The 26,691-nt window shown below is 40.1% G+C and overlaps 1 protein-coding gene and 1 long non-coding RNA gene across 2 annotated transcripts in view; one reads left to right on the top strand and one right to left on the bottom strand.

The window, feature by feature from the left end:
• LOC135222184 (uncharacterized) overlaps positions 1-18,959 on the top strand; it is a 68,857-nt gene extending 49,898 nt beyond the window's left edge. The window contains exon 4 of the long non-coding RNA XR_010316192.1: positions 18,128-18,959. This is a non-coding gene — a long non-coding RNA (uncharacterized LOC135222184). The remainder of the gene's footprint in view (positions 1-18,127) is intronic.
• A 5,560-nt stretch (positions 18,960-24,519) lies between these two features.
• The window catches only part of LOC135221689 (stalled ribosome sensor GCN1-like), a 339,764-nt gene continuing 337,592 nt past the window's right edge, over positions 24,520-26,691 (bottom strand). Inside the window, exon 44 of the mRNA XM_064259421.1 lies at positions 24,520-26,531. Within this exon, the coding sequence (XP_064115491.1) occupies positions 26,406-26,531 (126 nt within the window). The 3' untranslated portion in view covers positions 24,520-26,405. The remainder of the gene's footprint in view (positions 26,532-26,691) is intronic.

The following is a 26,691-nucleotide window of genomic DNA, read 5'->3' as shown; positions in this document are numbered from 1 at the left end:
TAGAAGTCCAAGAGTTATAAATGGAGAGGTGGCCTTACTCCTTGAGGTGGACAACCCTTTCGTGACTAAAGTATTCGGCCAAGCTCCCACTATACAAGATATGTTTATTTTTACAGGGTGGGGGAAGGGTCGGTATCTTTAGTCGTTATCTTTATTAGCAAATGTACTATCGTATTGTCTCCTAGTCGCTAGGAATTTCGTTTCTGAGATTAGTTATTAAAGGTTGGTGTAACTCAAGAAATATCCTTGAAACTGATTTTGAGTTTTTAATGAAGATCTATTATGGAATAACTCTTGCTATTTAATGTTACTTATCATTGCTCATTAGCTGTGAGAAGCCATTAGAGGTTTTGAAATTAAAAGGCAACGTAGCTCTACTATGTTGCTATTACTCAGAAATAATTGTTAAGTCATTGTTCAGTAATTTTACCAGAAAACTTAATGTTACTGCAAACCCACTTCTATGAACTAACTAACTTGTTACTGTAGATTCTTCTGCAGCCTCTTAAGTATTATATGCACTCGTCTATATTTTTGTGATTGTAGCAGGCATATGAAGTTTGTCCGTCACTAACAGCAAGGCATGAATGATTTCGTAATTAGCAAGGGATTATAAAGTGGTGGCAAATTTAAAGTCCTTATTTTCGTTTTAAAGGCAATGTTTTTGGAAACGTAAAATTATGGCCTTCAGTGGGCTGTTTCTTATGTCAACAATGTCTACCAACTGAGGACGAGTAAAGGGAGTGTGTCAGTCCACTAAGTATTTTTATTTCCGTTTTCCTAATTAGCACATCATTTATTAATCATTACTGTCAGATTGCAGTCTCTATTTATATCGTTTCATGATTTTATCTTCGTTCTTGGGAATAAAAAATGTCTGTTGGATATTTAGCGTTATTGAGGTAAAATCCTACACCACGGTTATTAAGTTTTAATTTTGCAATCCTTTTAAAGTTAGTTGTATAACTCATCCTATGATTTCTAGAATTTTGTCATTTATGATAATGACCATTATTATATTATATATATATATATATATATATATATACTATATATATATATATCTATATATATATATATATATATATATATATATATGTTTCGTATGAGCCTGGCCTTGAGAGAGGCTCCGATACGTAAACAGGAAAAGTTAAGGGAGAACAAGGTGAATTTACTTGAACTTACCGTAAAACGGATTTATAGAGAGAATTTACTCTAGAGGAACAGGTCGCCAGAAACTCAGCTAAATACTTTACAGCTATTTATTTACAAGAGGCTCGTACTGGCCTGGAGAAGTAAATGCTGCGTCCACACGTTGGGACTTATAATCTCTCACAAATGGATAATAGCTGGCTCAAAATGGAATTTGTACAAGCTGGTTTCATAAACTTGTGTAATGCAACACTTGCGGGCAGAGAGACTTGGCACGTGACTCAGGGAATCTGGAAAAAGGACCCCAGATTAAACAAGATAAAAGAAAAAGGGATTTCTTGCCCAAATTAGTATTAATGAGTTCTCTAACACTGGGGCAAAGGAACTCTAATGTTTCACTGAGGTATGCAATGACTTCATTTGTCTGGGACGATCACACAAGGGGAAGCATGCGGCCATGAGGCAGTGAGAGGAAACAAAGGGATGAGTGCTTTTTGGAATGGAAGTTTGAATTGGGAAAATGGGGATCAAATAGATAATAGGATGTAAGGGACTGGCAATATGCTGTTTCACAAGACGTACCTGGATGTTGTGTTCAGTGGATCTTTGTAGAAAAATGTGGCCTGGCTTTGTCTCAGGTCTGGGTCTCTTGGCGCGCCACTAACGCCATGGATAGGCCTAAATGGAAGGTAGGTGGTCGGACATCCGTCCGAAGGTCACGTCTGGAGACGACTGGGGCAGATCACAGGTGTTTTGCCTGGGTGTTGGGAGTCAGCTTAACCCCCCACGAGCAGGACAAATCCTGGAAACAGAACATAGAGCCAGCAGAGGGTTCACAGGAAAAAGAGCTTAAGATATAGGCCTAAGAAGTACCAATCTGCCTACATCCTTCCCTTTTAGATACGTCCATAAAGCTGACAAGAGTCTATTTTCCCCCAACTTAGGAACTCCCTACCTCTGGCTGGCGGGTTTTGGTTTCCCGCGTTTACTAAAAATCAGCTGATATTTGGAGGAAATGGCTGCCGTTTGCCAAATCAAACTAATTAATTAATTACTGGGTAGACGAAGAGATCTATAAACGTCACAGCTCCCCCTGTTAAGAAGGCATTCACTCCCTTTCGGGCGTGAAGGACTTGGCTTAAATAAGTTGATCGTCTCGACTACCCAGTTCTCCTACTCTAACTTGAAGTTTTTAGAGCAGCGATACAGCTAACTACAGTGGCCTACCTAACTTATAGGTGGAGATGCTAAGTGTACTAACTTAATGGAGTAATGTAGTCTAGCCTAAGTAATAACTACGGGTTGTCTGTGACAAGAGTCTACTCTACCCCTAGATAAGGTTACTTGAAAATTCTACTTGCTACTACCCTAGTGCCCTGGTACTAAATCATTAGCCTAACCTACTCAATACAGTTAAATGGAGACGCAATCATTCCAGAGTGTGGTACGCACAGCAGCGGTTCAGCGACGGAATTGTTAAAGTACATGATGTGAGGTAATGATGCGTGAGGATGATGAGTGGTTAGTTGACCAGGATGGAAATGCAATGAGGTAATTATGACATTTACATGAGTGTTAGTATCACAATTTCTAGGGGTTAGAGGGTTAGTTTACTGGCAGAGATCAGGCTGGCTACCTTCTCTGGGTAGGTGCCAGGATCACTCTGCAAATGAATGTGACACTGTACCTCAGGCACAGGTGTCAAGGAGAGCATGTGGCTCTTTGGTTAGTGTGTTAATGATTTGTTACGTCCCTTCTTCTTCTTCTTATTCCTCCAGGACCTGGCTCTACCAGTCCTAGGAGTAGACGGAGGCACCGACTCTGGGATAAGGCCAGAAACGCCGTCAGGAGCAGAGGCAGTGGTAGCCTGAGGGATTGCAGGAGAACACCCTACTTCGGTATCTGCAGCAACCGTCGTAGAGGTGGAACCTACTGCAGGGGAGGCCCTCACTTCAGCTGCTGCGACAGCCGTCGTAAGGGGAAAACTCCAGGCTGACTCCGTTTCGGGCAGTTCCTGGTTTTCCAGAGGAGGTATGAAGGTAAGGTCTGCCGGAGGTTCATCCTCAGGCGACAGAGGTAAGGATGAAGAAGAATGATGGGCTGGAGATTGGCCATGGGCTGCAGTAAGCTCCATGCCTGTTGGAGGATCTCCTGTAGGAGGATCCTTGATAAGGTTAGGCGCCGGCGCTAGCTCAGGGCCAGGCGCAGAGGTCAAGTTCTGTGGTGGCTCTACGTCCAGGCTGGATGGAACTTGGCACTGCCCAGTGCTGCCAAGTGGCACTGGCAGAGAGTTGAGGTCGACTGGACCTGTGGCGGGTACCGGAGGTGCAATACCTCTCAGCGTGCCCTTGGAAATGGGAGACAGAGGCTCCTGTCTCTTTTGGAAGGCTAAGCCTTGTGGAAAATGGACAGTGTCCGCTGCTGGTAGTCTGCTAGGGCACCTAGGCCAATTCGTGGAGTGCCCTAGTACGTTGCAGGTTTTGCAACGGAACTGTGAATGATCAATCTCCCTCCTTGGTAACGGGGGAGACTGTTGGTGGACGTACTTCCTGGAGGAAGTAGAATTTCGATGACTCCTTGCTTTGGAGTTATTTGTCGTGGGGTTAGGACCCCTAGGCTTTTTGAACGGTGAGGGAGACTTCATGTCTTGCCCTAGGAGGAGGTCATAACCTCCTGGAATGTAGCTTGCAACTGCAAGAGTACATACTTTGGAGAAACTAGGTCTGGTGACCCTCAATTGTACGGTCGGAAGGATCAGTTTAATATGGTTGATACCTTCAATGGTGATTAAATGACGTCTATCGACGTTAGCCCCTCGGGGGATTCGATCTTCCCGTATCAGGGAGATTTGAGCGCCAGAGTCGTCGTAGGCTCTGATGTGGCTTGGCTGATAATGACTTTGGAGGGTTCGACTGTTATAGGGCCCTTAGCTGGGGGTCCTAGAGAGGAAGAATTGGTGACGGCCATTGCGATGGCAGGAATATTGTGATTAGCGCACCCTCCGTAATTTGCAGACATGTGACCCTTGCGGCCACAGTCACGGCAGAACTTGTTCCAGAACCTCTTCTGTGGCACTGGACGGTAAGGCCGAGATGGCCCCACAGGTTGCGAATCTGTGGAGTCACCAAGGCTGGCAGTGTGCTCTGGCACAGGTGAAGAGTCCTCTCTGGCAGTGATTTGAGGTAGGGAGGTTAAGGAAACCTCTGTTGAATCACCCTCGGAAACAAGTCCGGGGTTAACTGGTGGGCTTACCTCTTCCAAAAGGGAGGAGGTAGGTGGTAAGATGGTAAGAGGCTGAGATGATGCGGAAGAAACTTCAGGCTCTGACACTGGGTCAGGGCCAGGTTCACAAATAAAAGGGATGTCTGGGACATCGGAGGCACTAGCCTCGGAATCTAAAACTGACTGATTATGAGGCATGCTGCAGGGATCCGGTGCATCTGGTAGTGGGAGCTGCGTCCAGGGAAGATACGGCTTTAGTAGATCTCGGCCCAATATCACCTGATAAACACCATGAAATGGGTCAACTACGCCCAGGCGGCACAATGTGGTTTCCCTGGTCTCCTGGTCCAGAAAGGGCATTTCAACATTCAGAAGGACCGAAGGAACAGAATAGAGGTTACCGTCAATCCATTCCAACTGAATTTCTTCGTCCGTCTGGATTTTGGCACCCCTAGGCAATGCCTTTCTTGAAATAAGGGAAACCTGGGCTTCGGTGTCGGCCATGACTTGTACCCACTGAAAGGCCGTAGGAGACTGTTCATCAGGCAGGGCTACATGGTAGCCTTGGAGAAGTTCACCCTGGAAGCTCTCATCCTAAGGTAGAGATCGACTTGGGCACTGGTTGGAATCTACAGCATGCCCACGCACACAACAAGTAGTGCAGAACCTCTGCAACCACCTCTTACCGGGAGTCCAGCTCATGGTCTGGAGCTTAGAAACTTGCTTTCTCTCTGCTTCTCTGGCTTTTCTCTTGTGTTCTTTTTCTTCCCTTTCTTGCAGGCGCGCGGCATCCTGCTGCACCTTTATCCACTGGTCAAGTGCTGGTCCAGTGTAACCGGCCTCCTTGCCCAGAGTTATGAGGGCTCCGAGCTTCTCTAGCTCTATGGCAAAGAAGTCGCGGGAAGCAGGGGAAGACATTTCCCTTAGGCTGCAGTAGAGGCTCTGATGAAAATGAAAATAATGGCCAGGAAAGGTACTGAATGGAATGGGAGTGCCTACTGTGTAATGTGGCACTCACTTGGAAATGGGTTCTGCAATGTGGTAGTGAAAGTCTTAAAAGACTGGGTGCTCTGTGGCACTTGGGAAGTGTCCCGTAAGTTGGTGGCACTTCTGGGATGGCACCTTCTGATGAGGCAGAAAATCAAAATAGTGTGCGGCGTATGTCACACTTAAGGGCGTTCCCAACTTGGGAGACGCTGGAATGGGCTACCTGTAGGTCCAATACAGGTGCACGGCACTTATGGAGGCGTTCCGTGGTTGAGTGATCCGAAATGGTGGATACACTTAGGGCTGGTTGCGGCACTTCGGGAGGCGTTCCCTTGATTGGGTGATCCGGGATAGCGGATACAATAATGGATTGGGCATTCCGTAAGGACGGACATGCAGGTTTGACAGCACTTAGGGCTGGTATTGCGGCACTTTGGGAGGCATTCCCTTGTTGAGTGTTCCGAAGGATCACTGACCCTTGTACATGGATACACTAATTACTTGGGCGTTCCGTAAGGATGGACACGCAGGTTGAATGGCTACCTGTACGGCCTGTAAAGGTGCAATGGCACTTATGAGGAGGCGTTCCTTTTGGAGCACTGGTATCGTGCTGGTGTGTCCCGGACACTACATGCAGTATACTTAAATATACTGAAGTGAAATGGTACTCTGTTCGGGGCAGAGTGTAATGGTGGAGGAGAGAAAGTAAAAGGTGGGAGTACTTCAGCAGCCAGTCGATGGACAGTGTCACGAATTAGTGGCACTGTAAAATGGTAAGACCTGACGTGCACTGGTGGTGGCCAGTCCTATTCTGGTAGGCTTCCTTGTCTGGAAGTAATGAATTTGCGTGGCACACTGTGCGGTTTGTGCTTGCGGTATACGCAAGTCTTTTGTGATAAAAGAAAATGAAAAGACCACTCGGGCAACGACAGGTAATGGTAATTTTAGAAATGCTCAGTCCCTCGCTGAAGTACTCGGTAAATGAAATAAATGCTTGCAAAACTGCAATGGACACAGGCGCGTACGTATCACACTCAGTGTAAATAAGACACAAGAGACTAAAATAATGTTAATTCTGCATGCGGTTAAGTAATGGACATAGTACTCTTGGCTTCGTGAATAATGGGTTCTCTCTCTCTCTCTCTCTCTCTCTCTCTCTCGGAGAGGGTGAAAATGATATATGAATGAACTCCCTTGTATTTAATTGAACTAATAATGTTAGTTTAATATGACGCAACTTGCGTTAAATGATTTACTTACGTTAACGTGTAATGAAAGAATTGATTTGGAATACGATTTATGAAAACGATAACGCGCTCGCGGTGAATGATTTTTACGTTACTGGTAGCGGCTTGCGCTTATGAAATGATTTGCGTTTCAATATGAATTTCACAAAGACGCGTTTTACGTTAACAATTCTTGTAATTTATTCTTTGAAGATTTACGTTAACTTTACGTAAGGATACTAGGTCCCTGTGACAAGCGAAATGACGGTAGGATTTTAAGCGATGAAATGTTAGCAAACATTTGTAAATGGAAAAGGTTACGTTTAGTACGAAGTAAAATTAAACTTTCGCTCAGCGGGCGGGTGAGCGATGCTAGGTGAAACGTGTGGTGAGGCGAGCAGAGCTGGTTGGACAGCGTGTCGTTCAAACAGCTGATCTGTAAATGCGAGGCGATTTACAACACGAAATTCTAATTTCTTATTCAAGGCGAATTACGTTAATTTCTCTGGCAGAACGATAGATACTAGTACCGAGATTAATTCTATTTACGTTAAACTTTCAAGACTTACGTTACTTTGCTTAAATCGTTGAGATAATGCTTAAAGGGATAAAAACATGGCTGCCGCTTTGTGAGAGACTAAGGTTGGCTGCAGGCCTGAGAGAGCGCCTGCATGAAGCTTTACCAAGCTGGCCAGCTTGAGAGGTTACCAACACTTGGAATGAAACTAAGTTAAAACGAATCCCCTAACATATCACAGACAAAAGAATTGTACTCTTTTTTTTGCTGTAACTATTAGTAAAACACTCCTAACTAGCTAGGCTTTCTACACAACAATAAACCCTGGCAAAGCACATCCTAGTTTGATCTGGCACTTTCTGGCATCTAATACACGTGTTAGTGTCTCGTCAGACGAGAACAATGCATTTACAAAATAACAGAATTTGCTCGGCACTCTGGCCGTTACAATATAATAATATTTCCTACTTAACACTCTTTTAAACACTTCGTAATAAAAATACTTAAACGTATCTTAAGCTAACATTTGTTATAAAATAATCATATTATGAATGAATGGTATACCTTACCGTGAGCCAGTGTGTGTCTTCCGAGCAAGTGTGCTTTGTTTTTTTTTTTGCTTTGAAAAACATTTACATTCGTTTTACAAGGGATAACGCGATTTAAAAGCTTTTTTTAAGCAAACCCAGATTCGATGCTGGCAAGCAGTCGTCACTTTTACTCGATTTACAAGCCAGGATACTGGCAAGAGTCGCCACTTTTACGTATGAGCCTGGCCTTGAGAGAGGCTCCGATACGTAAACAGGAAAAGTTAAGGGAGAACAAGGTGAATTTACTTGAACTTACCGTAAAACGGATTTATAGAGATAATTTACTCTAGAGGAACAGGTCGCCAGAAACTCAGCTAAATACTTTACAGCTATTTATTTACAAAAGGCTCGTACTGGCCTGGAGAAAAGTAAATACAGCGTCCACACGTTGGGACTTATAATCTCTCACAAATGGATAATAGCTGGCTCAAAATGGAATTTGTACAAGTTGGTTTCATAAACTTGGGTAATGCAACACTTGCGGGCAGAGAGACTTGGCACATGACTCAGGGAATCTGGAAAAAGGACCCCAGATTAAACAAGATAAAAGAAAAAGGGATTTCTTGCCCAAATTAGTATTAATGAGTTCTCTAACACTGGGGCAAAGGAACTCTAATGTTTCACTAAGGTATGCAATGACTTCATTTGTCTGGGACGATCACACAAGGGGAAGCATGCGGCCATGAGGCAGTGAGAGGAAACAAAGGGATGAGTGCTTTTTGGAATGGAAGTTTGAATTGGGAAAATGGGGATCAAATAGATAATAGGATGTAAGGGACTGGCAATATGCTGTTTCACAAGACGTACCTGGATGTCGTGTTCAGTGGATCTTTGTAGAAAAATGTGGCCTGGCTTTGTCTCAGGTCTGGGTCTCTTGGCACGCCACTAACGCCATGGATAGGCCTAAATGGAAGGTAGGTGGTCGGACATCCGTCCGAAGGTCACGTCTGGAGACGACTGGGCAGATCGCAGGTGTTTTTGCCTGGTGTTGGGAGTCAGCTAACCCCCCACGAGCAGGCCAATCCTGGAAACAGAACATAGAGCCAGCAGAGGGTTCACAGGAAAAAGAGCTTAAGATATAGGCCTAAGAAGTACCAGTCTGCCTACATCCTTCCCTTTTAGATACGTCCCTCAAGCTGACAAGAGTCTATTTTCCCCCAACTTAGGAACTCTCTACCTCTGGCTGGCGGGTTTTGGTTTCCCGTGTTTACTAAAAATCAGCTGATATTTGGAGGAAATGGCTGCCGTTTGCCAAATCAAACTAATTAATTAATTACTGGTAGACGAAGAGATCTATAAACGTCACAATATATACATTTATATATATATATCATATATATTATTTAAATATATATTATTATTACATATATATATATACATTTATTTATATATTATATTAATATTTATTTTATATAATTTATTTATATTTTATATTATATATATATAGATAATGCTATATATATATATATATATATAATATATATATAGTCTATATATAATTTATATATATATATATATATTGTATATATATATTGCATATATAATAATTTATAACTCCTATCGTTTTCTTTATAAAAATCTGTATGTACTTGGGTATGTTAGGTATACTATATATATATATATATATATATATATATATATATATATATATATATATATATATGGATATTGTAGGAAAACCCATACTTTCAAATCCCTCAAAAATGGGAGATTTAAGTATACCTACTTTGTCATTTCATTTTCTACCGTTGTACAGGTAGTTTTAAATGCCTTCGAGGAGTTGAGTCCCTGCCCTATTATTTAGCACAGGATTAGGGACCCAAGATCAGGATGCGAGCACTGGAAGCCTGCAGGTTACCGAATATTTAGGTAATGGCTAGATCCACAGTCGAAAATTGCTCCCTTGCTCAGGAGGAGCACCAAAATCATTAGCAGCAGGATGATGGATTCGGTTCAAGCACTGAACATCTTAATTCGCTGCTTCAACTCTGGACCCCTGACAGAGGGCCTTGGTTAAAAACGGCAGGGTTCATTGACCTTAGTCAGCTAGGAAGGGCTGTTTACGAGGAACTGTCTATTTAGTTTATTTAGCCAGGAAGTGGGTAGGCACAGTTTAGAAATGGCCCCCAGTCGTGGGCATATTGAGATCTAAAGAATCCCCCAATTTGAGATACTAAGGGAACAGGATGTTAGAACACAAGAGCCCTGAATCACATGTGGAGGATAAAATAGGTAAAATGTTACTTCAGGAGATATGGACGAGAGATCTTAGCTTTTTGTCGTGTTTGTAGGAAAGGAAAAAGGGTTTTGATGGAGGTAATGTCCACATTCATTCAAGAAAAGTAGATGTATTTGGTAGAGAGTAGAGGAGGAGTGGGCATGTTTTGACAGGTTATGCGGAAAAGACAAGAAGTGACTGAAGAGCAGAGTAGAATCTACTACTGGCATTATTTAAAACAGTTCAGTAGGAATGTTATAGTATGCTATGCATCAGTGAATGAATTCCCTAAAGAAATAAAAGTTGAATTTTATATAGAACTCCAGAATGACATCAGTGGAAATACCAGAAAGATATATGAGAAATGCTGTTGGTAATATGGAATGCAAATGTTGGCAGGAGCAGTGAAAGTATGGAGGATGTAGTCGGTATGGAAGGCCTTGGAGAAAATGCAAATAGTGTGCAATGTATTAGTTTTGGTGCCGCAGATAATTTTATAATTAGAAGTACTCTTTTTTTTTTTCAACAAAAGAACTTTCATAAATGCATTTGGACATCTCCAGATAGCACTCATAAAAACCAAATAGACCATATACTTGTTAATTAAGAAAGCACTGAAGAATGTTAGGAGCTACAGAGGTGCAGATGTCAGCAGTGATCACTAATGTCATTGCCACATTAATTTGAAATTAAAAGCACATAACAAAAAAATATGACAGAATATCTGAGCTTGATGAAGTAAAGCTTCTTGAAGATGAACATCGAGAAGCTTTTCAATTTAATATCAAGATAGATTTGCTATCCGAGAAACTTTATCTTAGGAGGTGCAAACAGTAGTGAGAACTGGCTCAGCTTCAAGAATGTTTATTAGTCTAATACTTAAAACGAAGTACTGGGATGTGGGGTAACATGACGGAAATTGAATATGGGGTGAAACTTGAGATACAATAAAGAATAGACCGAAGAAAAAGACACTTTTGGACAGATTTCAGCAGAGAGGAAGAACACAAGGTAGAACATGGTAAATACTCAAGTCTGGATGATGAAGTTAAATGAAGATGAAGAGGAGATCAAGAGAGACCAGAGACAACACTTAGTGGAACATTTTTGTTAGGTCATGTGTACTCGTAAGAGATCTGGAGGAGATAATTTAACAGGTGTACCAGAAGCTGAAAAGGACCTGAATTTAACAGGTGTACCAGAAGCTGAAAAGGACCTGAGTGTGCTTATCAACGAATTCCCAGTTTTTGAAGTGGAATGGATAATAACGGAACTTAAATGGAGAATACCAGGTTATGCTGGAATCACTGCATAGATTATTTTAGTGGAAGTGAAATGACACCTTATATCACCAGAAAACCGACTGCTTTGCAAAATGTGGAATGAAGAAGCAAAGTCTGAGCATTGTACTTACGTTGTTGTCATTAAAATATTAAGTGCCCTTATTCTTGATAGTCTAGACTCTAGGGAAAGAAATTGGCAAAAAGCGAGAGATGAGCAAGCTGATTTTAGGAAATGAACGAATTGCACTGATCTACGACCTGTGTTAAGATATATTGTGCACCAGTGTATGGAATCGAAAAATACGCTTCTGATGGCTTGTAAAGTTAATGATAATGGAATCTTGTCCAGTGAATTGCCATCAATGTTGTTTCACTTTTGCTGTTTGCCCTTCTCATAGATTTTATTATGAAAAAAGTGATTGGAGAAGGAAAAGTTTAGATTTGAGTAACGATAGAAAGTTGACGGACTTAGAATGTGCAGATGACCAGCAAAACCACAAGGTTTACAAAGCTTGCGTAATAGAATGTGTCATATAACTTGAAAGAAGGACCTCAAAATTTATAAGTAACATTAAATGGAGAAAGGTTTAGTGGAGTTGAATCTTTCAAATATTTAGTAACATTTATATTCATTACAGGTTCTCTTGATTTGAGATTTCGTGAAAGACTAAAAGAGGCAAATTAAACAATGGCCAGGCTGTAAAAAATGTGGAACCCAAGTAGACAGAAATTTCTTACGCAGTTAAGATTATACATCAGTGTAGTACGTTCTGTACTGTTCTTCGAACATGAATAATTATAGTATGAAAGTGGAACTGCGAATAAGGTTTTGCCTATTTGAAAATAAAACATTAGGAACACTGCCAGGAGTCAGATACAGGATAGAGTTAGATACCAAAAGGGAAATGATGGAAGTTCCATGTAAATAAGATGGTTATGAAAGGGAAATGGAGAGGGCTTGGGCATTTCCTTTACGCAATCTACAGGATAATAATACTGAGGTCAAATGAATAGTTGGAAGACCGGACCTAATTGGATTAGAACTAAGAGAAAGGACACTGAAAAAGAGTGGAGATTTTTGGAAGATGAAAGACAGGGAAGACACGAGTAGCGATATTTGACAGAGCCCATTTGTGCCACGTGGCGTGGAGGCGATCTTGGTGAAATGAAAGAATGTTCTTGAGAGAATAAGGAACGCTTAAAAGTAGAGTGCGTAAATAACGGGGCATTTGAATGTTACCAGGGTAATCTTCATTTTATTAATAGTAATTCTACAGTGTCAAGCCTCATTCTTCACAGATTGTTTGTAAAGGAACGATATAATGCAGCTGCAATTGTGATAAGTGCAATGTCCAAGCACTCGTGCTGAACCTGGCAAGACGTCTAATCCCAACTACTGCCAACTTCGGCATAAATCCTCCATTCCAAGAGCTTGACATATTGGAATCTGAATCAATATTTCTTAATGAATCTACATAATCAAATATATATATATGTATATATATATATAATATATATATATATATATATATATATATATATAAATATGTGTGTGTGTGTGTGTGTGTGGGCTACCTACAACATAATATTTTAGTGCACGGATACAGTGTTTACTTCTATTTTATATATATATATATATATATATATATATATATATATATATATATATATATATATATATATATATATATATATATTATATATATATATATATATTGTCGTCGCACAACAATTGTTGAGACTGTCATCGTATTTAGTCAAAAGCTTTATTTTGTAGAGTACTGTGAACTTTGGTGTGATAGTGTCTACTTGTATATGATGATATGCATACCTTAGGTAACATATTATATAGCAGTGTTTCTCATAAATATCATAGGTAATTTTTGTGGACACGTTAGAACCTTATTCCCTGATTTTGTGCTCATAAATGACCCAGTACACCGTATGTTAAATTATGGGCAAATTACTACGTTATTTCCTTTTCTTTTACTGGTGAATTTAGACAAGATGAATGTGGAAAAGAGTATCTAATTAGTATTGAATTTGCACGCATGTCATGTTATACTTGACTATTAGTCAGTTTTAGCGAATTTAGTTGTTAAGTTCCTTCTAAAATCTCTGAAACCAAGTTGGATCTTGCATTCTGATAAAGATGGCCATCAGGATAACGGATGAAGTTCTGTATTGTGTTTCGTTTTTGTTAAATTGCAGCAACAATATGTAGCAGATGGGGCTCGCTGTCAAACCTCTCAGTTCCAGAGGTCTTTATTCCTCACACCGTTGAATTGTGTAACGTCTCCCTGTGGATGTTGTGCAATTGGAACTTCGAAAGTTCAAGCGAAGATGCAACGCAATATTACCGTAAAAAATTCCCCTGGTATTTTAATACTGCACTTTCAGTTTTATCTATTTATTTAATAATTTGTTATTCCCTATTACCTTGTTACTTCTTTCTAATGAACACCATATTCTTTGGAAGCTTGAATTGCAAGTCAATGGTCCCTGTGGGCCTCTTCCATATGAATAGGATTCATGTGCTGAAAGGAGTAAGATTTGTTCATTATATCTCATGAAAGGTATTAAGTCAATGTATAGGAGGGCTTTCGTCTATATGAGCAGGAGACCTTTCCGTTCGAGTAACCTGCATTCTAAATATGGTGCAGCTGTTGCTCAAGTAAGTTTACATTTTATGTACAAACTCATTTTATGATACTGTAAAGAATTTAAGAATATAGCGATATTAAAAACCATAAAGGATTCTCTCTCTCTCTCTCTCTCTCTCTCTCTCTCTCTCTCTCTCTCTCTCTCTCTCTCTCTCTCAAACAGTGAAGATTTTGTAAAATGCTTTAAAATGTCGCAAGTTGTAGATCAGTTACATTGCTAGTTTGTTTGCTTTTCCAAGCATGGTTGTGTACGTATCTGTTGGTCTGCCGTTGGATGTCGTTGCACAAATGATTTTAATTTCGTTTACCTTTGTCTCGTTGTCAGTGTGTAAGAGGATTGATCTATAGGTTTAATATTATTTGTTAATAGCTCCCGTTTTTGTCGTTCGGTTTCCATATTAGATTTTGATGTATTCTTCGCATTAGACAACATTCAATCTTACTGTCTTTATCCCATGTTTGAAACTGGTTAAAGCCACTTTCATTTTTCATAAAAATTGAGCTCTTGTCTAAAATAAAAACGGATAAGTTGAAAAATAAGAAAAAGAGTTGGCTGTTTTTCCTTTTATGCAAAATTCGGAAGGCACCCCTTAACTCGTGGATGTTATGCGGTGACCTTCCAGATCTCAGTATTTATTCACAGCAAAGAACTATTCCCCTTATCAGTTTCCAGATTGTCATTTTTGTGGGGTTTGACGGATGTCGGTAGAATTGAGAGAGAGAGAGAGAGAGAGAGAGAGAGAGAGAGAGAGAGAGAGAGAGAGAGAGAGATTAAAGGACCATTGCCTCAGTTGACTAATTGCTTCAGTAACACCTTTTAATGTTGCTATGACTAAGATCTTATAGCTGTTAACGAAACCGCCCCTGTGGCAGCTATTGCACAAAGTTAATGACGATGAAAGTGGCTGTAAAGTTTAGATTGCTTTTTTTCTTTGTACCAAATATCATGGAATTTTGTATGAAGGGATTCGATATCGCATGTAGCTTTAAATTTTCGGTAATATGGGCCAGTTGAGTTTGCTGCAATAAGTAAATGTTATCAGTATGTGCATAATCCGAAAAACTGTGAATGTTGTTTGAATAAATAATGCCAGCACCAGAAACTTCCGTAGCAAACAACAGCAGCCATCTTTGGAAACAACCGAGTGAGACGATGATGCAGTTGTAATTCTCTTCTGAAATTTCTGGGTGGAAAGCCGAAATGATTTAACGAGTGTTTATGGATTTACGGTTGAGTTAATCACTGCTGCCGTGCATCGTTATGCTACGAAAGCACGAGCATGTAATAAATAGGCAGCGCGTATTGAAGCCATGCAATGCGGTTATAACCAAGGTAAATGACAACCACTAAATGAGTCGTCTTCTCTCCCGGTCACTAAAGCTTAAGAAAGCCTCCGATGGCTTTTAGCCTTGTGAGGCGTTCAAAAGCACATTCAAACAAGGAAGTAATCGAAATCTATTTGTCATCATTACATGCACGTACTCTGGAGATGTTGTTTTCACTTTTGCTCCTCGCAAGTAATGAGAATGATGGGTGGAGGCGGGGGGCGGAGCGACAAGATCTCTTACCACATGTTGGTTTCTTCTGTAATGTCACTTTTCGCTCGTGTTGTCTAAAAGTGCGACTACAAAGAATATTTGATTGGCATTTAATGAATATAAATGAGGGGAGTAAATCCATTTCTTTAGAGTTCAGTGATGTTTCATTTTGTAAATTTAGTGAAATCTTCACGTATATTAAGTGACATCAGAACCAAACTGGTTGACTGGTTTTCCATATATACAGGTTTCATATGAGCACAAACCATCAACGCCAAGCCAAAGGTAAAGAAATCGGCTTTGAATAAGAAAAAGAATGACGTGATAGGCGAGAATCTTAAATAAGTAGGGAAATACTGTATGAACCTTTGGAAATGAAAGTAGCCCGTGAGGGCTAATTGGCGTCATTGCACTTTAGGCGTTACCCGAGTTTGCAGCGTCCCTTCGACCCCTAGTTGCACGCTATTTTTTACCGTGTACGTTACCTTTCATTCCCGCTTCCTTTTTTTCATCTTGCTGTCCAACCTCTCAAACTATGACTTCTTAGCCCAACTGTGGGCTTTTCTCCCGAGGTCCGCCTTTAGATACTTGTACTTCATTTCATTTGTTTGCTGGATCTCTATCTTGCTGTCCGACCCACCACAACTCCCCCTTTTAACTGTCGAAGTCATTGAATGAAAGTGCTCCAGTGCTTGGATTTATTGCCTAAATTCTATTATTCTTTTTTGTATGTAAACTCTTGCTGAATAAAAATAGTGAAGATATGTGACGAAATTGGTTTCAAACCAATTTTACCTTAATTGAAGGAAGGCTATGTTCACATTTTAAGCGAAATTTTTATTGGGGGAATTTTTGAAGATATGAATGCAAATTGTAGGAAACCGGGAAGTAGATGGCTAAGAGCAATTTGTGTGGAATTATTGTCTGAAGGAGGCTCACTCATCGAAAATACAGGGTATCTAAGGGGTATAATGTCATATGTTTCTTTGCAGAGAGCAAACCCGAGGCAGTACTTATTTATTTATGTATATATTATCGCAGCTTGGTGGATGGTATATCAGGTATATTAAGTCGCTTCTTGTTTCCAACAAATGTTTATTTATAAAATAGTTTCAATAGCGTAAGAAGACTTAAAATGCTGTTCTAAATATTAAGATGGACGTGGATTAATGTTACAGACTTGAAATGCTGTTCTAAATATTAAGATGGACGTGGATTAATGTTACAGACTTGAAATGCTGTTCTAAATATTAAGATGGACTTGGATTAATGTTACAGACTTAAAATGTTGTTCTAAATATTAAGATGGGTGCGGATTAATGTTACAGAAGTGGCAGGTGTTCAGAAGGTTCAAGGAATAACGAACTATAGAAATGGCTCTAGGGACAGTAGGGCAATAGAGGGGAAGAGTGAGACAACCGAAGAGTGATGACGGTTGTAGGACAGAAGAGAGACTCCTGGAGATATCTACATCCGGCTCCTGGAGTTACTCTTCTTTGTGGAGCAGGAATGGGCTGAAGTTTTGCAAATACGCTCTTCATGAAAAATGGAAAACTGAAGGGAAGACGACTATTAAAGAATGTTGATGCAAAAAGGTACAGTGAAGCAACCCGCCCATCCTTATGTAAATCATTCATCATGGTTTTATGGCATCGGAAGGATTATCGCGAGAATGTGATATTTCTCTGTGAAGAAAAGATGGATGTATGTTTGTTTTGTTTGTATGGTGCTTTTACGTTGCATGGAACCAGTGGTTATTCAGCAACGGGACCAACGGCTTTACGTGACTTCCGAACCACGTCGAGAGTGAATTTCTATCACCAGAAATACACATCTCTCACCCCTCAATGGAATAGCCGAGAATCGAACCCGCGACCACCGAGGTGTGGGACGCCAACACCATACCAACCACGCAGATGGATGTATGTGAAAGCCACAATAGAGATAAAATAAGTGACGTAAACTTGAGAATTTAATGACCACAGAAGCCTCAGTTATTATATTTGACCCCCACAACATGGTCGTCATAATCTCATTGCTTTGCTTTTAATAATTCTTGTTGAGAATATTTTTCCCAGAGGGAAATTTTAAAAGGAAAGTGGGTGCAGGACTCGGTAGTACATCATTGATGAATCGGAGTACCTTTGTATGTCATTCTTCGTACATTTGTCTTAACATTTTTATATAATAAAAACAGAAAATAGCGTCAGAACATTCTGGAAACTCGAGCAGCCCCAGTGGTCTTTGGTTTTTGTTTTATAATTTTTTTTAGTTTTTCCTGTAATCACACGAATGTCGGTGGCGATACACCCGTTCTTAGTTGACCATATTCAAAGTTTTTGTTTCAGCTCAAGTGCTTCTTAGGTTTGGTGATTATCAAACAGTTTCTTGTGGAAGACGCTCTTTCACAAACAAAGGTCAAGAGCACGTGAAGCCGAGGATTTCTTTGCAATAATTACTGCTGACATTTTTTGTATGACTTTCTTCAAACCAAATCACCCTGATTGCGAAGGTGGTTGTTTCGGCATGAGACTTAAATCTGAAACAGTTACTGCTTAAGATTATGTGTTTTGCATTATTCAGTATTAACAGTGTTAGCCAACAATTTTATTATTTGATTTTATTGTATGAAGTCTCCAAAATTGTAAGGCAAGGATTTCGTAATTAGTTCAAGCTCCTATTCGAAAAGGAGATTTTTGTTATGGTAACCCTTCTCTCTCTCTCTCTCAGGAAGACAGTAAAAGCAGCAACGTTCGGCCTTGCCTATGAAAACTCAGAAAGGCAGCGCGAAGCAAGGCAATCAGTCAGCCAACAAGCATATGGTGCCTCCAAGGCGCTGACTCAGCGTATTTGACCCACCAAACATTACCTCACACGCCAAGACTTACGTAATCATTCTTTAGCGCTCATTTTTTGCTCATAGAGAATAGCAGTCACTTTCGTAAAATGATTTAATTTTAGTTTGACAAGTTCATTTCTCTTGTTTTGCTCACACGTTCATGTTTGTTCATCATTCAGCTTCATTTAGTGCATATTCTGTTCCACATTACACACTGGGGCTCCGGATTTTTTAGTTCTCCATGGTTGTCAACATGGAAGGCAAAAACATAAATCTCTTTGAGCTATATCTGCATTGTTTCTTTTGTAGTTAATTAACATTTCCACGAGTAGGGCTGACCTAATATAAGACTAAAAATACTGTCATTTCTGCATATGATTGATCTTACACCTTTGACAAATGATTCCTTTAGTAAGTTAATGCTCATATACTACTTATATTGCATTATGGGCCTTTCTGTTCCTTCTCTGAAATGGGGCAAGGGAGAAGTTAAATTTCCAACGATGAACTGGTATGTAGAGGTCTTGCGTATTATTATTAATATATAATTAATAATAATCTCAGTGCTTAAGGTAGTGAAAAGAGGGAGTTGGAGATGTTAGACAGCAAGACAGAGGAATCCATAGAATAAAGAGATGAAGTACAAGGATCTAAAGTTGGAACTATAGGAGAAAACACCCACACTTGTAAAGTATGCCAATATGCTTAATCAAAGGTCAAGCCACCAAGCAAATGGGAGGAAAAAGGTTAAGTATACTTAAGTTTAATCAGACCACTGAGCTGATTAACAGCTCTCTGAGGGCTGGCCCGAAGGATTAGAATTTTTTACGTGGCTTGGAACTGGTTACTTAGCAACGGGACCTACAGCTTATTGCGGCATCCAGACCACATCTTATTGAGAAATTAATTTCTAATCACCAGAAATAAATTCCTCTGGTTTCGCATCGGCACCAGCAGTGAGCGAACTTGTGCTACCAGATCGATAGGCGAGTACACAACCCACTCATCTAGTGAGGAACTAGAGCAACTGGGAGGAATGCCATAGTTTGAACTCAATGGTAACACACTGCAGCCAAGAAGAACATGCCTTCTTGGTAGTTTCTTCAGGAGGTTATTCGTCAACCTGCAAAAAGATGAATCCAGTGTTAAGAGAGTAGTTTATTTGTTTGAATGGTGTTTTTACGTTGCATGGAACCATCGGTTATTCAGCAACGGGACCAACGGCTTTACTTGACTTCCGAACCACGTCAAGAGTGAACTTCTATCACCAGAAATACACATCTCTCACACACCAGTGGAATGCCCGAGAATCGAACTCGGTGACACGCCAACACCATACCGACCACGCCACTGAGGTACTTACTAAGAGAGTTGTTTCAATGTCTTCTTAGGATGTAGTATCCCTGCTAGTGTCTGAATGGCAGGGGAAGAAGATTACATGATCTGCTTGACAACAGGGAACTCTATGACCACTGATCAGAGAGTTTGCTTGATCCAAGGCACCACATGCAAGCTGGGATCACTGTAACTTGACAAACAGTCTCGCTTCAGGAATGCAGCCAAGGGTAAACTCCATCGACAAGACTCGGCCAGGTGTGGAGTTGTGGAGGCCTCCCTGAGATTATTATTCCCATTAATGAGAATATTAATCTTCAAAAAACCTCATTACAGTTCAGTGTTTTGTTTGTTTGTTTGTATGGTGCTTTTACGTTGCATGGAACCAGTGATTATTCAGCAACGGGACCAACGGCTTTACGTGACTTCCGAACCTTGTCAAGAGTGAACTTCTATCACCAGAAATACACATCTCTCACTCCTCAATGGAATAGCCGAGAATCGAACCCGCAACCACCGAGGTGGGACGCTAATACCAAACCAACCACGTCACTGAGGTGCTCTTGGTTCAGTGCTGAGGTTTGAAAGAAAGCTGAACTGGTTCCTCTCCTGTGAGGGAGGAAGACACACCTGTCTTCTTCTTTGGCCTTTCTTGAATGCATGGTGTTCGGTTGTTATGAGTACCAGGGGAAACATGAGTACCAGGGGAGACACTCTGAAGACCATCCTCTGAACAATGTCCCTATAGGGGGGGTAGTGCTGACAGTGCACCTCATGTGGTGCACTGTAAACATTACTTAAGAGTCTTCGCAGCATCCCTTTGGCCCCTAATTGCAATCCCTTTAGTTTCTTTTATTGTACCTCTGTTCATATTATCTCTTCTTCTTGCCATCCATCCTCTCATAACAGTTAACTCATAGTGCAACAGCGAACTTTTCCTCCTGGTACACCTTTTAAACCTAACTACCTCTCAATTTCCTTTCCAGCACTGAATGACCTCAAATGTCCCAGTGTGGGGCCTTTTGCCTAAATTCTATTTTCAATCAATTAATCAATCTGAACAATGCTTCAGATTGGGGTCAAGCAACCATATCCCATCTTATATGTAGTAGCAGCTCTAGTACTTTGAGTAGGGGAGCTGGCACATGCAACCCCTGAGCTTGAGGAAAACCATGAACTACATAAGAGGGGGACATGGATTGAGTAAACAGATCTTCTCAGTGCTGATGGACCCTGAGAAGGGATCTGTCTTTGGGTGAAGCTTCTCGTTATGCCTACAAGCCAGGTTCTTTGTGCACCTCCGGATCAGTACAAGAGGAAGGCCAACCCTGCTGCCTGCATGTGCACAGTTTGTGGACATAGTGCCCACAGCAGAAGCAGGTTCTGGGTGCTTTGCCTAGTTTGTCTCCTCAGAGACAAGAAAGGTAGGACTAACCCTGCTAACTCCACACACATGGTCTGGAGACCAGGTTTGCACTGACCACACATTCCAGAGAAACACAAGAGAACAAGCTGAGAGCAGTTTCTGTGGCTTAATTGGCTTGATTCAGGGTAATGAGCACACTTGGTGAAACCTATATCAGCCTGAACCAAAGATACACAGTCACCCGAGGCTGGGAAGAGTGCTTGTGGGACTTATTGAGAGAGGTCCTCTTGACTTCCTCTTTTCCTTCTCCTTCCTCCTACACAAGGAGGGAGAAGTCGAGGAAGTGGAAGAGAATGAGGAAGAGCATCTGGGATTTTTCTTCCTTTTCCTGACTTATGTTTTGATTTTTGCCAGTGTGGAAAGATAGATTGACACAGTTAATGTTAGAATACAATAAAATATAGAATTTAGGCCATAAGCTAAGACTGGAAGCTCTGAAGTCATTCAGTGCTGAAACAAAAATTGACAGTAAAAAAGGTTGAAAAGTATAACAGGAGGAAATCCTTTAAGTTGCACTATGAATCAGTTGTTATAAGAGAGTGGAAAGGAAGATGGAAGAAAGAGTATATGAACGGAGGTTCACTTAAAGGAATGAAAGGGCTTGCAGCTAGGTACCGAAGAGATGTTGAAAAGAGCTTTAAGTAATGACTACAGTGCACAGCATGAGGTACACTGACAGCACAACCCCCTCCCCTCCCCCACACAGGCAGGTGATGCTGTCATCTGGTCTGCAGAAGCAGCAGGTGCATCTGCTACAGGAATTATAATCACTACAGAAGGAGGGGGAGATCCTCCCTCCTTAGTGGGTATTGAAGCAAGAGCTTCACAGCTGCCAGGTGGTCTAGGAATGTTGCAAAAGACGGGCTGCCAGAGATATCCAGAGAGGGCCAAATCTTCTTCAAGGTAACAACTGCTTTCCTGGAAAGTCAAGATCATTAGCAGGCACCAGCTTAACCGCCCGAATCATAGGGACCTCTCCTACCATGAGTACGTATCCCCAACAGAACAAGGAGTCATAAAGGGGTTGGTATGGGCACAGCAGGAGCAAGGAGGTAGGTTTTACCCCCCTAAAGAGCCCATCAAATACTTCTTATCCTTCCTTTTCCTACCACTCCCACTGAAAGGAAAACGAACCAGAGCAATCCTTGTTGAGGGAAATGGGTTCATGATTTTCCCTGCAATAGGAACTAAAGTTTAGGAAGACAAGTACCTGCAAGACTGCCCATGCCCCTTACAATATACAAAAAAAATATACATACTGTCATCCCCTTACAGTAAAAGGGGGTGCTGTTGTGATAAGGGCGAATGTTGCCCTTGGCCACCAACCCCAAGACACACACGCTGGGGGGAAGGTGGCCTGCAAGGCTTTCACAAATCGTGGGATTGTATTATATTAATAAATGTTGAACACAGTATATATTCAACATATAAAAACAATAAAAGAAAAGATCCCACCAGGAAAAGCGAGTTTAAAGAGTCTGGCAAGAGCTCACGAAAACACGTCTGCATCTGGCAAGAGCTCACGAAAACACGTCTGCATCCCATGATGGCTGAAAGCAAAGTGGAATGTTTACATCCAGGCAGGTGGGTCTCCTCACCTACCTGACGGTAGTTATTGCCTAACCACCTCCGATTCCTTGTTGGCAGAGCAGGAAATCAAACCCAGACCCTGAGATCAGTGGTTGAGCACGTAACTGACTCGTCCGAGGAACTGTAATCAAAGCAGTACAGGGGTCGTTATCCAAAAATAAATTTACAGTTTAGAGCACCTTGGAATGAAATGGAATGGATGGAATATGTGATTTTGGCATAAAGCCAATTACTGGGGCTCATGGTCATTCAGCACTGGCAGAGCTAAGTTATGGGTTCCATGAAGCCCCTCCCATTGGCAAAGCCCTAGTATATGTATAAAGGCTTACTCCCATAGCACAGTTGATTTGTGCACTTGCGTCCTAAACAAAAGTTTAACAAGGTAGCTCTAGGAAGAAAAATAAAGATCAAAACCCATTTTTATTCTTCTGTCAAATCATGGATAAAATCTGTTTGCAAATAGACATTGCTAAGGTTTTTGCAGTGTACCTTAGGCCTCTAGATACTCGCACTTTTTAGCAAGCTGGCAATTTTTAGATCCTTGTATTTCATCAATTATTTTCTGTTATATCATTACCTTGTTTTCCTGCCATCTCAGCTCCCACTTTATACGGTAAAGTGCAGCATAACAAAAAGTACCCGAGTTCTTGGCTTTACAACCTAATTTTTAAAAATTCGAAATCTTAAATCATAACCCCTCTGAACACCTTAAGGCCTGTCCACACAATCGGGCCTGATCGGCGGACTTCCCCTCTAACGGGCACACTTGACGGGCAAACCGTCAAATAGCCCGATGGGTCTTGTAGCAAAATCACCATGGTGGTGCCCGATGGCTTGAGCTTCGACCCTGGCAGACGTACGTTAACCACACACATTTCTTTTACTGAGCCATTCTTTGCACCATATTCTCTTCTTTTTTATCACACACAAAGCAATTATCATGCTACACTATCTTCTTCTTTGCGGTAGGCACCATGTTTATCGTACCGCACTGAACACACTACTGGCATCGTCGGGCACGCCCACCTCTCCATCGCCTCACCCGTGTGGACAACATTCACGGATAAGTCCGCCAGAATTTGCCCGTCAACCCTAGAGCACGCCGATCAGGCCCGGTCGTGTGGACAGGCCTTTACTCTGTTCACTTTTATATTCTATACACACTTGTGTTTCAAGGATATTAGGCCCTTCCATTCCAACATCTCCTCAAATACAGTACATCTAACCAGTATTCCCTCTTAGCACTTCAGATTATGTATACTAAAATAAATTTTTTTTAATCCATTTGTTGTTTCAGTGTGTTTATTTGTCTGCCTTGATTATCATGGAGCCCTCAAATTCTTCTAGGCCTCATCAACGCATGTGGCTGGGTATTCAGGGATTTCCGTGCTCCAGGTTTTTAGCTGCTATCATTTCATTAATTCCATCTTCATGACTGAACAGTTTCAGAGTAGATTTATCCATTCTTTCATCTATAAATAACACTGTTTTTCATCTGTTTAATCATGCACATGCTTTCTGGATATTAATCCCTTTCCTTTCTAGTACTTTCCCATGTATCCTACTAACAGTTTCATGGTTTTTCTTTTATCTTTCCAAATATTGCAACATTTTCTGTTTCCTTGTCACTCTTCCAAATTAACACTTGTCATCTATTAGTTAATTCTGTCTACATAACACAATTTTGCAACACCGATTCGTCCTTTCCCCAGGAATGTGTGTTCCTTACTTTCATCTTTTCAGTTCTTATGCCCAAAACACTATGCAAAATTTCATCTTATCAGCTTCATCCTATCATCTTTATTCACATTTCACTTTCATAAAGGAGAACTTGCTCAACAAATTATTCACGTTCGACCCTTGGCTTTCCATACTATCGCACCTATTCTGTTTCTACTGGACTTTTTCCTCAGGAGGACTAAAATAAAACTATTGTACACATAAATAAATCTGTTTATTTAGTTATGATATTGCAAAAAAAGATTTTATCTAATATGGAGTACACAATTTCTCTCTCTCTCCATTTAAACCTTTACCATTTCTCAAGGGATGGGAGTTTTACCCTGTTTGGTTGCTAAAAGGAAACTCAATCACTTCCTTAGACATCCATTGGCCATGACAACTCACGAGGTACTCAAATACAAAGGCAGAAGAGCTTAAACCCTTGCCTGTAAATTTAGCCTTTATAGTTATATTGGAAAATGTAAGGAGACAGTACAAAAGTCATTTGTAGAAAAAGATCAAAAAATTTCTCCTTGTAAACTGTAAATTACATAAAATATAATCTCTATATCTGTATTCATTAGGATAAGGATGAATATTCCCCAAATGCAAAAATGATTTTAGCATTTCAATAACAAGAAACCCTGCCTTCAGTTATGTAATTCATTCGTATGTCTCTTGTCAACATCACAGACTTATCCTAATTTTTTTTCCCTTTACATTTTCTGTATTCCAATTATTTACCATATCTAAAGTAGAAGCAATACCCTATGTTTCAATGCAGAATTGAATATACAAATGTACAACAGACGTTACCTTAGTAAACTATTGCAAAATTTGTGTCTGGAAAATACTGTTACGAAGATCACTACACACATTTTCATTTTGGTATGGAATAGATGTATAAATTAACACTTAAAATACAGCATACTCAAATACATTAAGGTTTATTTGCAATACTTAGCTCTTCACTGCTCTCATTTCATAAAGTTTATATTTTCTAAAGTCTTCATGATCTGTAAATAATGTAGACTTTGGTATCATTTACCATTTATTATCGTTATTAGTGCAGTATCTTTTATATACAATGTATTAAGAAAACCAGATGTTTATCAGAACCCATTTCCAATCACCTTAAAAAATTTCACAGAATTTATGCTTAACTACTTACTAATCACAAAACATACTGCAATAATATTATAAAATTCATTAACTCATCAAATTAGCCATCTCTGCTTTTCTATTAAATTTAAATTTTGGGTTATAAACCAAAGTCAACTTTAATTGCAAAAATTTAATTCTTTTGTTCTTTCCACTACAATGCCAACAGGCACTTTTTCAACTGTTAGCTTTTGGCCAACCATTTCTTGGTCTTTTTAAACTATGCTAATCCAGATTCAAAGCTAAGGTTGTTTAAAATGAATTAGGTAGATCAAATGATGAGACCTTAATTACTTGCTTAGTTGCCTCCTTTGTGTAGAACAATCAAAATATTCAAAAGCTTTAAGCCAAATTTTTTAATATTAAAATTATGAATGAAAAACTATATATATTTATACCATAAAAGTCACAAGACTGGAAACAATACAAGCTCCCCAACCAATGCAAAAAAATGAGACCAAATAAAACAAAAATGACATTAATTTTGAATACTGCACTGCTTCATAAGCACAAGGCAAGAATGAACTTGAAATGCTAGTACACTGTATAGGCACAAATGTCTAAATAATTTTTCAGAAATTAGATTATGACTACATTTGTCACCTGTGAATGAGCAGCAGGACTGATGAATAAACCTTGACATGTAAAAAGAGCACACTGTGTAGTGAGAATAACCCAAGTGGCAGGCACTAGTTTTGTGTCCCATTTTAAAATGCAAGAAAAAAAATGTGGGTTGTATTTTCAAAATGGAAGAAAAAAAAATGAGGGTTGTATAAAAAGTCAACAAATGTGAATCATATATATATAAAAAAAACAGAACACACTGAAGAAAACATGAAAAATTTCAACAAATAAACATCACTGCCTTCCCAAATAAAGGCCAGGTGAAGTTTGGAGCACCAGCGTGATCTTGCATCTTGAAGAAGGCCATCTGATCAGGTAAGTAGCGTGGTATCCATTTCTGTTGGTGTTACTGGTATGTATGTTGCTCGCCGCAGATTTTTGTTAATTACTTCTTTCAAGACATCTCTTGGACTACCATCTAGAGCATTCAACATTGGCTACACAGGGGGATAAGAAAAATTAATTTAAAAAGTCTTGGTCTAGCTTTCCAAAGTAAAAAACCAATTTTATCAATACATATTCTTTAAAAAAAATCAATTAATAGTAAGAATCCTTACATTCAAAATCTCACTAATCCTCAGCAACCCTTAAAAAATA

This window comes from Macrobrachium nipponense, chromosome 3 (assembly GCF_015104395.2).
Source record: "Macrobrachium nipponense isolate FS-2020 chromosome 3, ASM1510439v2, whole genome shotgun sequence".
Classification (NCBI taxonomy): domain Eukaryota; kingdom Metazoa; phylum Arthropoda; class Malacostraca; order Decapoda; family Palaemonidae; genus Macrobrachium; species Macrobrachium nipponense.
This window is presented reverse-complemented; position numbering and strand designations above follow the sequence as displayed.